Source organism: Schistocerca serialis, chromosome 5 (assembly GCF_023864345.2).
Source record: "Schistocerca serialis cubense isolate TAMUIC-IGC-003099 chromosome 5, iqSchSeri2.2, whole genome shotgun sequence".
NCBI lineage: Eukaryota > Metazoa > Arthropoda > Insecta > Orthoptera > Acrididae > Schistocerca > Schistocerca serialis.
The window spans coordinates 71,159,006-71,172,263 of NC_064642.1; the positions used below are offsets into that span (position 1 = coordinate 71,159,006).

Sequence of the window (13,258 nt, forward strand, 5' to 3'; positions counted from 1 at the left end):
TTGCCCACACAAAACTTCACACTGTAAACCTTTCCTACTACAGAAAAGTTCTAAAACTCTGCCTCTCACTTTTCCTCGGTTTTTGAGTGTTTCAGCAAATTAACTTTGAAGCATATATACAATTCCAGAATAGCAAAAAGTTTTTATCTTTTGTTTTACATTGGACTTGCATCATTGTAATGCCACACCAATTTGAAAACAACAGTGTATCAAACTATTTTAAGTTCCATTGTTTCATCTGAAAGTATAAATCAGTTATTTAATCCTCAGGTGTACGTAGCGAACTGCGGTGATTCGAGGGCTGTACTGTGCCGGAGCGGTCGCCCGACATTCTCTACCAGAGACCACAAACCAGTTCTGCCCGCAGAAAAAGAACGTATTTTGCGTGCAGGCGGAAGCGTAATGATCCAACGTGTCAATGGCTCACTGGCTGTTTCACGTGCTTTGGGTGACTACGAGTACAAAAATGTGGAGGGCAGAGGCCCTTGTGAGCAGTTAGTCTCTCCAGAACCAGAAGTATCAGCTGTGGTTAGAAATGAAGAAAAGGATGAGTTCTTGGTCTTGGCTTGTGATGGTGTTTGGGATGTAATGTCTAATGAAGATCTCTGTGCCTTTGTGCGCTCTCGTCTTGCTCTCACAGATGACCTCGAGAGTGTGGCCAACCAAGTGGTTGACACTTGCCTGTACAAGGTAGGTGAAATGGTAAAATATTTGTAGCTAGTACAAGGATAACACTGAGATAAAATGTGGTTTGAATTCTAATATTGTCAAGTAAAATATGAATTACTGTAGCTAATCAAATTTATTCTTCAGTTGAATAGGCAATTTAGTGTATTATACTTCCACACCAAGGGGATTTATTTTAGTAATAAAGGCATAGATGATTTGTATGCAAGACTTATTGTATGCACCCTTTGGCATTGGCAATGGAAAAACAAATACTGTTTCTGGCCAAGGTCCAAATTTATGTGGATTCTTTGACTGCACAAGTGAACAGTAATTTAAATGGAAGTATCTTCAAATGGTCACAGGTTCCTTTCCCAGTCAGATTTACATTTTATTCACTATGTACTGATGGAGTTATCAGTAGTTTGTGGATACCAGTGGAAGAACACTAAGCCTCATATTTAGACTACCATGGGGAAGGGAGAGGGGGGAGGCATCTTCCTCACAGTGTACTGGCAGTACATGTGAACTAACTGCTTTGGCATGAGGCGCCATTCCATGGTAGATACACTTGTCACTTAGTAATGGCTAGCAAAGATAGGTATTGTATCTATACCTCACCAATGTTGACAGTTGTTGCCACAAAGTACTCATGGCCTGAAATCATCAGACTTAACCGATCCGCTGCTGCTACGGACGCAGGTTCGAATCCTGCCTCGGGCAAGGATGTCTGTGATGTCCTTAGGTTAGTTAGGTTTAAGTAGTTCTAAGTCCAGGGGACTGATGACCTCAGATGTTAATTCCCATAGTGCTCAGAGCCATTTTTTTCAACCGATCCAGAAGTAGCGAGCCCTCAATCAGGACATCACGAACAAACAGTACTTTATAAACTGAACCAAGCAGACACGGTATATTAGTAACTAATAAGTCCCCAACACACACAAAATAATAATGCAGACACCAGTGACACCCTAATTCATTATTTTTAATTGTTGTTGTTGTTACTACATTAAGTTGCTTTGTGTATATATTATGAGGAGGGGCAGGAGAGAGATGATGATAACAATGACAGAGCTGTGAATTTCACAATCTGAAACCATCAGGAATCATACACATGATAACCCACAACTCTTTCCCAGTAACAATGATCCTTCGCCCACACCAGCCGCCCTATTCCCCTGCATCCTGACCCTCCGCCCTCTACCCCTGCGCCCTGACCCTCCGCCCTCTACCCCTGCGCCCTGACCCTCCGCCCTCTACCCCTGCCCCCTGACCCTCCGCCCTCTACCCCTGCGCCCTGACCCTCCGCCCTCTACCCCTGCGCCCTGACCCTCCGCCCTCTACCCCTGCGCCCTGACCCTCCGCCCTCTACCCCTGCGCCCTGACCCTCCGCCCTCTACCCCTGCGCCCTGACCCTCCGCCCTCTACCCCTGCGCCCTGACCCTCCGCCCTCTACCCCTGCGCCCTGACCCTCCGCCCTCTACACCTGCGCCCCGTACCCCTCCGCCCTCTACCCCTGCGCCCCGTACCCCTCCGCCCTCTACCCCTGCGCCCCGTACCCCTCCGCCCTCTACACCTGCGCCCCGTACCCCTCCGCCCTCTACCCCTGCGCCCCGTACCCCTCCGCCCTCTACCCCTGCGCCCCGTACCCCTCCGCCCTCTTCCCCTGCGCCCCGTACCCCTCCGCCCTCTTCCCCTGCGCCCCGTACCCCTCCGCCCTCTTCCCCTGCGCCCCGTACCCCACCGCCCTCTACCCCTGCGCCCCGTACCCCTCCGCCCTCTACCCCTGCGCCCCGTACCCCTCCGACCCGTACCCCTGCGCCCCCTACCCCTGCCCCCCCGTACCCCTCCGCCCCCTACCCCTGCCCCCCGTACCCCTCCGCCCCCTTCCCCTCCGCCCCGTACCCCTCCGCCCCGTACCCCCTGCGCCCCGTACCCCCTGCGCCCCGTACCCCCTGCGCCCCGTACCCCCTGCGCCCCGTACCCCCTGCGCCCCGTACCCCCTGCGCCCCGTACCCCCTGCGCCCCGTACCCCCTGCGCCCCGTACCCCCTGCGCCCCGTACCCCCTGCGCCCCGTACCCCCTGCGCCCCGTACCCCCTGCGCCCCGGACCCCCCCTCCGCCCTCTACCCCTCCGCCCCGTACCCCTGCGCCCCCTACCCCTGCACACCGTACCCCTGCGCCCCCTTCCCCTCCGCCCCGTACCCCTCCGCCCCGTACCCCCTGCGCCCCATACCCCTTCCGCCACGGTAACCCTATAGCCCTGCGCCCTGACCCTCGCCATCTACCACTCCACCCTGACCCTGACCCTCACCCTCACCCTCACCCTCACCCTCTACCCTTCCACCCTCATGCTCTCCCTCCTATCCCACATCCTCTCCCCTTCAGTTACCCTCTCTCCCTCTGTCTGCTATTGGCTGCTCCCCACCCAGTTCCAGCCTCTGTCCGCCCATGTCCCATCTGCTGGCTTCAGATTGCCCACACCCCCTCCGCCGGCTTCTGCCTGCCCATCAGTATCACCCTCCCCCTCTGCACTTTCACGCCTAATATAAATGTAGTAATATTATAAAATAATGTTACCATAATTTGTTGACAGCATTGTCATTTTCTACGTTTTTCTCCCTTATTAACTTGTAATACCCTCTTTTTGCATAGTTGATTTTACCCAACATGTATTTGACAGAAAATATTGTTGGAAAAAGAATCTGTGATCACGAGATGGGAATTACATTTATATTACAGTTGACTTTATGCAGTAATAAAGCGTTTACAGAGGTTGTTTGTTTTCTGCCATCACTCATGCTGCTCTTGCCTACAGCGAGTCATATATACATATTGTCTATCCTTTGTTCATTGAAATGCATCCAAGTCTTTAAAATTTTTAGAGGATAAAACTAAAAAATGTGTGTCTGGTTACAGTAAACTAATATCAACTGATATTTGTGATGGTTATGGTTAAGCTAACTTAAAATAAAGCTAATGCGTTGCTTTAAAACAATCCAAACTTGAATGGTTGTGTGACTAGAGTAAATTATAGCTGTACACTAGTGATACAGAGATTTTCATTCTGCAGTGGAATATATTAGTGCAATACTTGCTGCAAAACTGAAACTCTGTGCCATATAGAATCTCGAACCTTGTTGTTTGACTGATGAAGATGGTCCACGGTTCAGATAATAGACATGCATTTGGGATTATCAGGATTCATATTTCTGTCTCCCATCTAGTCTCAAGTTTCCTGCACTTTCTTTGAGCTGTGATGGCAAAGGTCAGGAAGGTTCCTGAATCAAAGTAATAGCCAATTTCCTGCCCCATCTTTGTGCTAACTGTGATGTTCATTCCTTCCTTACTTCTGAACACTTTATGTTCGTGAGCAATATCTTTACCGAACTGTGTAGACATATGGTGACTTTCCCTCACAGATTTAATTTACCAGTGTCCTCTTCTGGTTAAATACTGCAGATGATATGCTATACATCTTGCTGGACTAACACTGTTTGAAGAAAGGGTATCTGAGAGAATGACTTAGCCACAGCTTAGGGCATTTTTTTTCCGGAAAGTATCTTTCATTAATTCTGCAGTGAAGTGTGTTCTGTCATGTGAATCGAAAGCAATACCTAGACAGTACAGTTAACAACATTGTCTGTAAAAGCCAAGGATCCAGAATCGAATCTTGCAGGCAAAGGTAATCTGTTAGGAGGTTTAAACAATTTATTGTGGTTACCATATGTAAAGAGTTGGGTAAATCATAATCTAATGAAGTATGGTGGGAAGTACCAGTTTAGTAGAATTAAATAGAATTAAATGTTTACATTTTAGATAATATTTGTAATTAACTAGCTGAATTGTTTGTAGTTTAACCATGTATCCATAAAAATATTTTTTTGTATTTTCCGTTTCTTACTCAAGATGTTGAAGTGACTACACCAGTAATTGAGTAATGTTTCCAGTAGTTTTTAATGAATTACAACTGAACACTTTTTCAAGGCAGTGCAGATGTATGACAAAGATTAAGTAGTATGAAAAGTGTGTTCTTTCAGAATTATTGCTATCGTTGCGAGAATGTACTGTGACAAAACTGTTCCACCTAGTATTCAAATTATGCAATGCACTCCACATACCGACAGCCACCACCCATTCAGCACTGACCAACTGCCATGTCACCATCTACCACTAGCTTCATTCTCACCTGCCCCCCATCCTGCCCGCCCACCCTTCGCCCCCTGCCCGCCCACCCTTCGCCCCCTGCCCGCCCGCCCTTCGCCCCCTGCCCGCCCGCCCTTCGCCCCCTGCCCGCCCGCCCTTCGCCCCCCTGCCCGCCCGCCCTTCGCCCCCCTGAAGCCCCCCTGCCCGCCCGCCCGCCTGCCCTTCGCCCCCCTGCCCGCCCGCCCGCCCTTCGCCCCCCTGCCCTTCGCCCCCCTGCCCGCCCGCCCGCCCGCCCTTCGCCCCCCCGCCCGCCCGCCCTTCGCCCCCCCTGCCCGCCCGCCCGCCCTTCGCCCCCCTGCCCGCCCGCCCGCCCTTCGCCCCCCTGCCCGCCCGCCCGCCCTTCGCCCCCCTGCCCGCCCGCCCGCCCTTCGCCCCCATGCCCGCCCGCCCTTCGCCCCCATGCCCGCCCGCCCTTCGCCCCCCTGCCCGCCCACCCTTCGCCCCCCTGCCCGCCCGCCCTTCGCCCCCCTGCCCGCCCGCCCTTCGCCCCCCTGCCCGCCCGCCCTTCCCCCCCTGCCCCCCTGCTCGCCCGCCCTTCGCCCGCCCTTCGCCCCCCTGCTCGCCCGCCCTTCGCCCCCCTGCTCGCCCGCCCTTTGCCCCCCTGCTCGCCCGCCCTTCGCCCCCCTGCTCGCCCGCACTTCGCCCCCCTGCCCCCCTGCTCGCCCGCCCTTCGCCCCCCTGCCCCCCTGCTCACCCGCCCTTCGCCCCCCTGCCCCCCTGCTCACCCGCCCTTCGTCCCCCTGCCCCCCTGCTCACCCGCCCTTCGTCCCCCTGCCCCCCTGCTCACCCGCCCTTCGCCCCCCTGCTCGCCCGCCCTTCGGTCCCCCTGCTCGCCCGCCCTTCGGCCCCCCTGCTCGCCCGCCCTTCGGCCCCCCTGCTCGCCCGCCCTTCGGCCCCCCTGCTCGCCCGCCCTTCGGCCCCCCTGCTCGCCCGCCCTTCGGCCCCCCTGCTCGCCCGCCCTTCGCCCCCCCATCCCTGACCTGGCTTTCGCCCCCCTGGCCTTCGCCCCCCGCCCCCCTGGCCATGGCCCCCGCCCCCGACTCACCCCAACGCCCCCACACTCCGCCCCTGCGGCACACCCCACCCCTCCCCCTGCATTCTCGCCCCTCTTCCACTGCACCACCGCCCCTCTTCCACTGCACCACCGCCCCTCTTCCACTGCACCACCGCCCCTCTTACCCTAAACCCCCGCCCCTGCCCATCCCGCCCCCACCCCTCGCCCCCCGCCCCCGCCACTCGCCCCCCGCCCCCGACACTCGCCCCCCACCCCCGCCACTCGCCCCCCGCCCCCACCACTCGACCATCGCCCCCGCCCCTGCCTCTCCCGCCCCCCTCGCCCCCGCCCCTCGGTCCCTGCCTCTCCCCCGCCCCTCGGTCCCTGCCTCTCCCCCGCCCCTCGGCCCCTGCCTCTCCCCCGCACCTCGGCCCCCTGCTTCTCCCCTGCCCCTCGGCCCCCTGCTTCTCCCCCGCCCCTCGCCCCGTGCCTCACCCCCGTCCCTCTCCCCCGCCCACTCTCCCCCACCCCTCGCCCCTGCTCCCTCGCCCTCGCCCCTGCCCACGGCCCCCCCGCCCGCCCCCCCCCCCCCCCCCCCCCCCGCCTCTCGCCCCCCGCGCTACCAATTGTATTCTTGTGGGATTCTGGGTCTCTAAAGATTTCCAGTTTTTAACATGTATGCCCCAGTTGCTGCCTCCATTGTAACCCAAAGATATAATTGGGGCTTCTTCAGTATGGTCTTCATCCCAGCTGTTGGTGTGTTACTAATTGTGCTGCTTTGGCTAGGTAGCTCTTTGCACTTTCTTCAGCTCCTTAACATCCGACTTCTTTTCTTCTTTATTCCACCATATTGTAGCTCATAACTTAGCCTGAGATAATCATGAACCACAATCTGTTTTCTAGGATTCCTTTTGGCTGTGTTCTGTTTAACGTCTTATTTCAATGGTTCAGTTACTGCTTGCCAATGTTTGACATAACTACTCATTGAGATGGACAAAAAAGTTATATTAGTTACTTTCTACCTTCTTTCATTCATGAAGGTAGGTTCCCCAGCCTTACAGAAGACCTCTTAATTGCTCTCCAGTATGTATTCAAGTAGGTACTCATCTCTGCTGTTGGTGTCACTGCTTTGTGGTTGTGGGCATTGGAATCACAGCCAACCAGCAGTCATTCATTCAGCTGCAAACAACTGTCTCATCAGTCTCCTCACTTGCTGGGAACATGTAACACAGTCCTCGTAAGGAAGGTAAACTTAGACCAATACAGATTCCCTCAAACTGTTTCTTATGGTCACTAAGTCACTGGAACAGAACTTAAGTAGTTTAGTGTCAGCATAAATGAAATTACATATTTACCACAGATACATGTTGGGGGTATTTAGATTCCTTCTGTAAATCAGCTTACCGTCAGTTCCTCCGAGGCCTGATACACCCTCTTTCTGTATAAATAGGTTTCTTGGATCAGGGCCACATCCGTTTCGTCTTCCCAGAAGGTGACTTAATGAAGCAGTTGCCCATTACTAGACTGTAGGTTTCTCTGCAACACTTCTATATGCCAGCCTGCCACCATTGTTGCTTCTGATATCATTAACCAACCTGACAGTAACCTGCAAGATCGCTAAGTATTGTTTTAGATTGTCTTGCCTTGAGGGACTTTTCACTGATTTCCAGCACAAGGTTTTGACAATCAGTTGCAACCTTCCGGTTAATTATCCTACAATCATCTGTCGAGACTTTCTGCTTCTGAACCTGTAATTTCCCTCACAGGGTCTCTTGGGGAACACCCTTAAGTAGTTGTGGTACCCAGATTGATATTTTAGTGGCCTTAAATAGTTCTATTGCTGTCTTGACCAGCAATTTCGCCTCATTTCACAGAGATATCTTGGGCACCATCTCCTTCAGCCTTTATACTTTTCCCATCCCCACGTAAACAAAGATTTGAGCACCTTTGTCCAGACAGACCCTCCTGAATTTGTGGCCTTCACTCGCTTTTTCCCCAATCTTTTTGAAGAGAGTCACCTGGGCTAGCTCCTCCTGATGTGAGCTGAAGTTAACAAGTTGGTATTGTGTTGAGCTACCGCCATCCTGAAAACAGGAAACTGCAGGACTACAGGTCTGTTTCCCCATTTCGTGCTGTGATCAAAGCATATTATTTTCTTTGCATAATGGTTTGTCTACCAGTGCTGAAGAAATCATTGGAGGCAATAAAGACTCAGATTGCAGTACAGACTTAAATAAGCTCAGCAAGCCAAACTGTTTATATGTATCCTTGCAATGGGCAGTTTGTGATGTCCTCAGATTGCTGCCAAAGATCGTCAAGTCGTGCCAAAATGTATTATGGGGCTTGTAAAGGGGAAGACTTGGTGCTGCTTGCTTCAGTTAGCACTAAGGTCCACAAGTTATTTAGTTACAATCCTTCTCTTCCGTTAAAGTTGTTTCTGTTCTTTTTAATTTCTATTGCCCCTCTGCACATCTGAGCACAGTAATGATTGGCTCTTGATAAAACCATAGTATTGGAGAAACAAATTTGGTGATTACCTGGTCCCAATTTATGATTTGTTGATGCCAACTTATCTGTGACAACTGCTCTTGTGTTCTTTAAATCAGGTGTTAAAGTTTGTTTTTGTAGTTCCTCTTTACACTTGACTAAAAAATTCTTTGTTGATTTATCACATCAAATTGCGATAAAATCACGATCTTCATAAAATTTTAGTATGGAGAAGCAATTTTTGTCATTAACTGGTCCCACCTATGCACCCTTCACTGCATATGGAAGGGATTTGATATACTCCCGCTGCCTCAAGCAGTGGGCGCAGGTGCTTTGCAATGCTTAAATATTCATGCATATTTCTTGCATTCAAGGTCTTCTTAGTACTCTACCAATGCAGTCTGTGACTGTTTTCATGAATGGGGGGAAAACTTCCTCTTCAGTTGGTTCTTTCTTACCTGAAGCTCCAGATCTTTCAGTGTGCAGTGTCCTATTTATTTCTTCGTCATAGTACCCATTTCTTCTGAAAGCAGTTTGTAAATTATCAGACTGGTCTTCTAAGTACTATGGTTAACAGTTTCTCTTAGCCCAGTCCAACAATATTTTGATGCTTCTGATGGTGACTGGAATATCTGTGAAGGCATCTGGCTGTGCGTTTGGGCTTACTGTAACTTCTTGTCCTAAAGTTCCATTAGGTTTTCTGAGTACCAGTACACCCAAAATGAAATTTGACTTTCTTTCTCTCTTTCCATAGGAGACTTTATATTAGAAGTAATATCATTCAGAAAATTTAAAATTTCTGAGACATTTTCCTCCATGAAGTCATTTAACTAAAATATCATCATTGTACCGAAACCAACAAAGGGTTCTCTTCCTTTGCTGACTAAAGTGCTGCTTCTTCAAATTTTTCCATATAAAAATCCATTACGACTACATTGAGACGGCTTCCCATAGCTATGCTATTAATTTGCTCACAGCATTTGTTGCCCCGTTGAAACTAATTTGATGTGAGACAATGTTTAAAGAGACCTGCCATATCCTATGTGAAAATGATTTACAGCTATGACATAACTTCATTAAGAGGAACCTTAGGAAACAATAATTTATCGTCAAAACTGCTCGTAACAACTCTTGCACAAAACTTGAAGGATTTTAGTTTTTCAATAAAATGACGATAATACACTGACCGGCTAGAACATGGTCACCATCAACCTACTATTGGTATAAACCCATCCAGGCAATTGCAGCATTGGCCCCCCATGAACCATGGACCTTGCCGTTGGTGGGGAGGCTTGCGTGCCTCAGCGATACAGATAGCCGTACCGTAGGTGCAACCACAACGGAGGGGTATCTGTTGAGAGGCCAGACAAACGTGTGGTTCCTGAAGAGGGGCAGCAGCCTTTTCAGTAGTTGCAAGGGCAACAGTCTGGATGATTGACTGATCTGACCTTGTAACAATAACCAAAACGGCCTTGCTGTGCTGGTACTGCGAACGGCTGAAAGCAAGGGGAAACTACAGCCGTAATTTTTCCCGAGGGCATGCAGCTTTACTGTATGATTACATGATGATGGCGTCCTCTTGGGTAAAATATTCCGGAGGTAAAATAGTCCCCCATTCGGATCTCCGGGCGGGGACTACTCAAGAGGATGTCGTTATCAGGAGAAAGAAAACTGGCATTCTACGGATCGGAGCGTGGAATGTCAGATCCCTTAATCGGGCAGGTGGGTTAGAAAATTTAAAAAGGGAAATGGATAGGTTGAAGTTAGATATAGTGGGAATTAGTGAAGTTCGGTGGCAGGAGGAACAAGACTTCTGGTCAGGTGACTACAGGGTTATAAACACAAAATCAAATAGGGGTAATGCAGGAGTAGGTTTAATAATGAATAGGAAAATAGGAATGCGGGTAAGCTACTACAAACAGCATAGTGAACGCATTATTGTGGCCAAGATAGATACGAAGCCCACACCTACTACAGTAGTACAAGTTTATATGCCAACTAGCTCTGCAGATGACGAAGAAATTGAAGAAATGTATGATGAAATAAAAGAAATTATTCAGATTGTGAAGGGAGACGAAAATTTAATAGTCATGGGTGACTGGAATTCGAGTGTAGGAAAAGGGAGAGAAGGAAACATAGTAGGTGAATATGGATTGGGGGACAGAAATGAAAGAGGAAGCCGCCTGGTAGAATTTTGCACAGAGCACAACATAATCATAACTAACACTTGGTTTAAGAATCATGAAAGAAGGTTGTATACATGGAAGAACCCTGGAGATACTAAAAGGTATCAGATAGATTATATAATGGTAAGACAGAGATTTAGGAACCAGGTTTTTAAATTGTAAGACATTTCCAGGGGCAGATGTGGACTCTGACCACAATCTATTGGTTATGACCTGTAGATTAAAACTGAAGAAACTGCAAAAAGGTGGGAATTTAAGGAGATAGGACCTGGATAAACTAAAAGAACCAGAGGTTGTACAGAGATTCAGGGAGAGCATAAGGGAGCAATTGACAGGAATGGGGGAAATAAATACAGTAGAAGAAGAATGGGTAGCTTTGAGGGATGAAGTAGTGAAGGCAGCAGAGGATCAAGTAGGTAAAACGACGAGGGCTAGTAGAAATCCTTGGGTAACAGAAGAAATATTGAATTTAATTGATGAAAGGAGAAAATATAAAAATGCAGTAAGTGAAACAGGCAAAAAGGAATACAAACGTCTCAAAAATGAGATTGATAGGAAGTGCATAATGGCTAAGCAGGGATGGCTAGAGGACAAATGTAAGGATGTAGAGGCCTATCTCACTAGGGGTAAGATAGATACCGCCTACAGGAAAATTAAAGAGACCTTTGGAGATAAGAGAACGACTTGTATGAATATCAAGAGCTCAGATGGAAACCCAGTTCTAAGCAAAGAAGGGAAAGCAGAAAGGTGGAAGGAGTATATAGAGGGTCTATACAAGGGGGATGTACTTGAGGACAATATTATGGAAATGGAAGAGGATGTAGATGTAGATAAAGATGAAATGGGAGATACGATACTGCGTGAAGAGTTTGACAGAGCACTGCAAGACCTGAGTCGAAACAAGGCCCCCGGAGTAGACAATATTCCATTGGAATTACTGACGGCCGTGGGAGAGCCAGTCCTGACAAAACTCTACCATCTGGTGAGCAAGATGTATGAAACAGGCGAAATACCCTCAGACTTCAAGAAGAATATAATAATTCCAATCCCAAAGAAAGCAGGTGTTGACAGATGTGAAAATTACCGAACTATCAGCTTAATAAGTCACAGCTGAAAAATACTAACACGAATTCTTTACAGACGAATGGAAAAACTAGTAGAAGCCAACCTCGGGGAAGATCAGTTTGGATTCCGAAGAAACACTGGAACACGTGAGGCAATACTGACCTTACGACTTATCTTGGAAGAAAGATTAAGGAAAGGCAAACCTACGTTTCTAGCATTTGTAGACTTAGAGAAAGCTTTTGACAATGTTGACTGGAATACTCTCTTTCAAATTGTAAAGGTGGCAGGGGTAAAATACAGGGAGCGAAAGGCTATTTACAATTTGTACAGAAACCAGATGGCAGTTAAAAGAGTCGAGGGACATGAAAGGGAAGCAGTGGTTGGGAAGGGAGTAAGACAGGGTTGTAGCCTGTCCCCGATGTTGTTCAATCTGTATATTGAGCAAGCAGTAAAGGAAACAAAAGAAAAATTCGGAGTAGGTATTAAAATTCATGGAGAAGAAATAAAAACTTTGAGGTTCGCCGATGACATTGTAATTCTGTCAGAGACAGCAAAGGACTTGGAAGAACAGTTGAATGGAATGGACAGTGTCTTGAAAGGAGGATATAAGATGAACATCAACAAAAGCAAAACAAGGATAATGGAATGTAGTCTAATTAAGTCGGGTGATGCTGAGGGAATTGGATTGGGAAATGAGACACTTAAAGTAGTAAAGGAGTTTTGCTATTTGGGGAGCAAAATAACTGATGATGGTCGAAGTAGAGAGGATATAAAATGTAGGCTGGCAATGGCAAGGAAAGCGTTCCTGAAGAAGAGAAATTTGTTAACATCCAGTATTGATTTAAGTGTCAGGAAGTCATTACTGAAAGTATTCGTATGGAGTGTAGCCATGTATGGAAGTGAAACATGGACGATAAATAGTTTGGACAAGAAGAGAATACAAGCTTTCGAAATGTGGTGCTACAGAAGAATGCTGAAGATTAGATGGGTAGATCACATAACTAATGAGGAAGTATTGAATAGGATTGGGGAGAAGAGAAGTTTGTGGCACAACTTGACCAGAAGAAGGGATCGGTTGGTAGGACATGTTCTGAGGCATCAAGGGATCACCAATTTAGTATTGGAGGGCAGCGTGGAGGGTAAAAATCGTAGGGGAAGACCAAGAGATGAATACACTAAGCAGATTCAGAAGGATGTAGGTTGCAGTAGGTACTGGGAGATGAAAAAGCTTGCACAGGATAGAGTAGCATGGAGAGCTGCATCAAACCAGTCTCAGGACTGAAGACCACAACAACAACAACTGCTAGTTGGACACATGCATAGTGCAGGTAGTATCAGTGAGCATGCTGTCCGTGCCTAGAATGGGGAAGGTGCTCGATCCATCTGAATTTGACTGAGGGCAGATATTGATGGCCCAGAGGCTCGCCACAAGCATTTCAGAAACTGCATGACTTGTCCGGTGTTCGAGGTGTGTTGTGGTGAGTGTCTTCAACAAGTGGTGAAACCAAAGTGAAACCACATCTAGACATCGTGGGGTGGGTGGCCACCCCTCATTGCAGATGTCGGATGTCGTAAAACAGGACAGCTGGTGAACTGTGGGGGAACCCAACATCAGACTTTAATGCTGAGCAGAGTATAAGTGTGTGTGTGTGTG

General features: G+C 48.8%; 1 protein-coding gene across 5 annotated transcripts in view; it reads left to right on the plus strand.

The window, feature by feature from the left end:
* Positions 1–13,258, plus strand: part of LOC126481493 (protein phosphatase 1B) — a 243,577-nt gene that overhangs the window by 83,602 nt on the left and 146,717 nt on the right. For all 5 annotated transcript variants that reach the window (XM_050105276.1, XM_050105277.1, XM_050105279.1 and 2 more), the window contains one exon: positions 271–690. In XM_050105276.1, the coding sequence (XP_049961233.1) occupies positions 271–690 (420 nt within the window). The remainder of the gene's footprint in view (positions 1–270; positions 691–13,258) is intronic.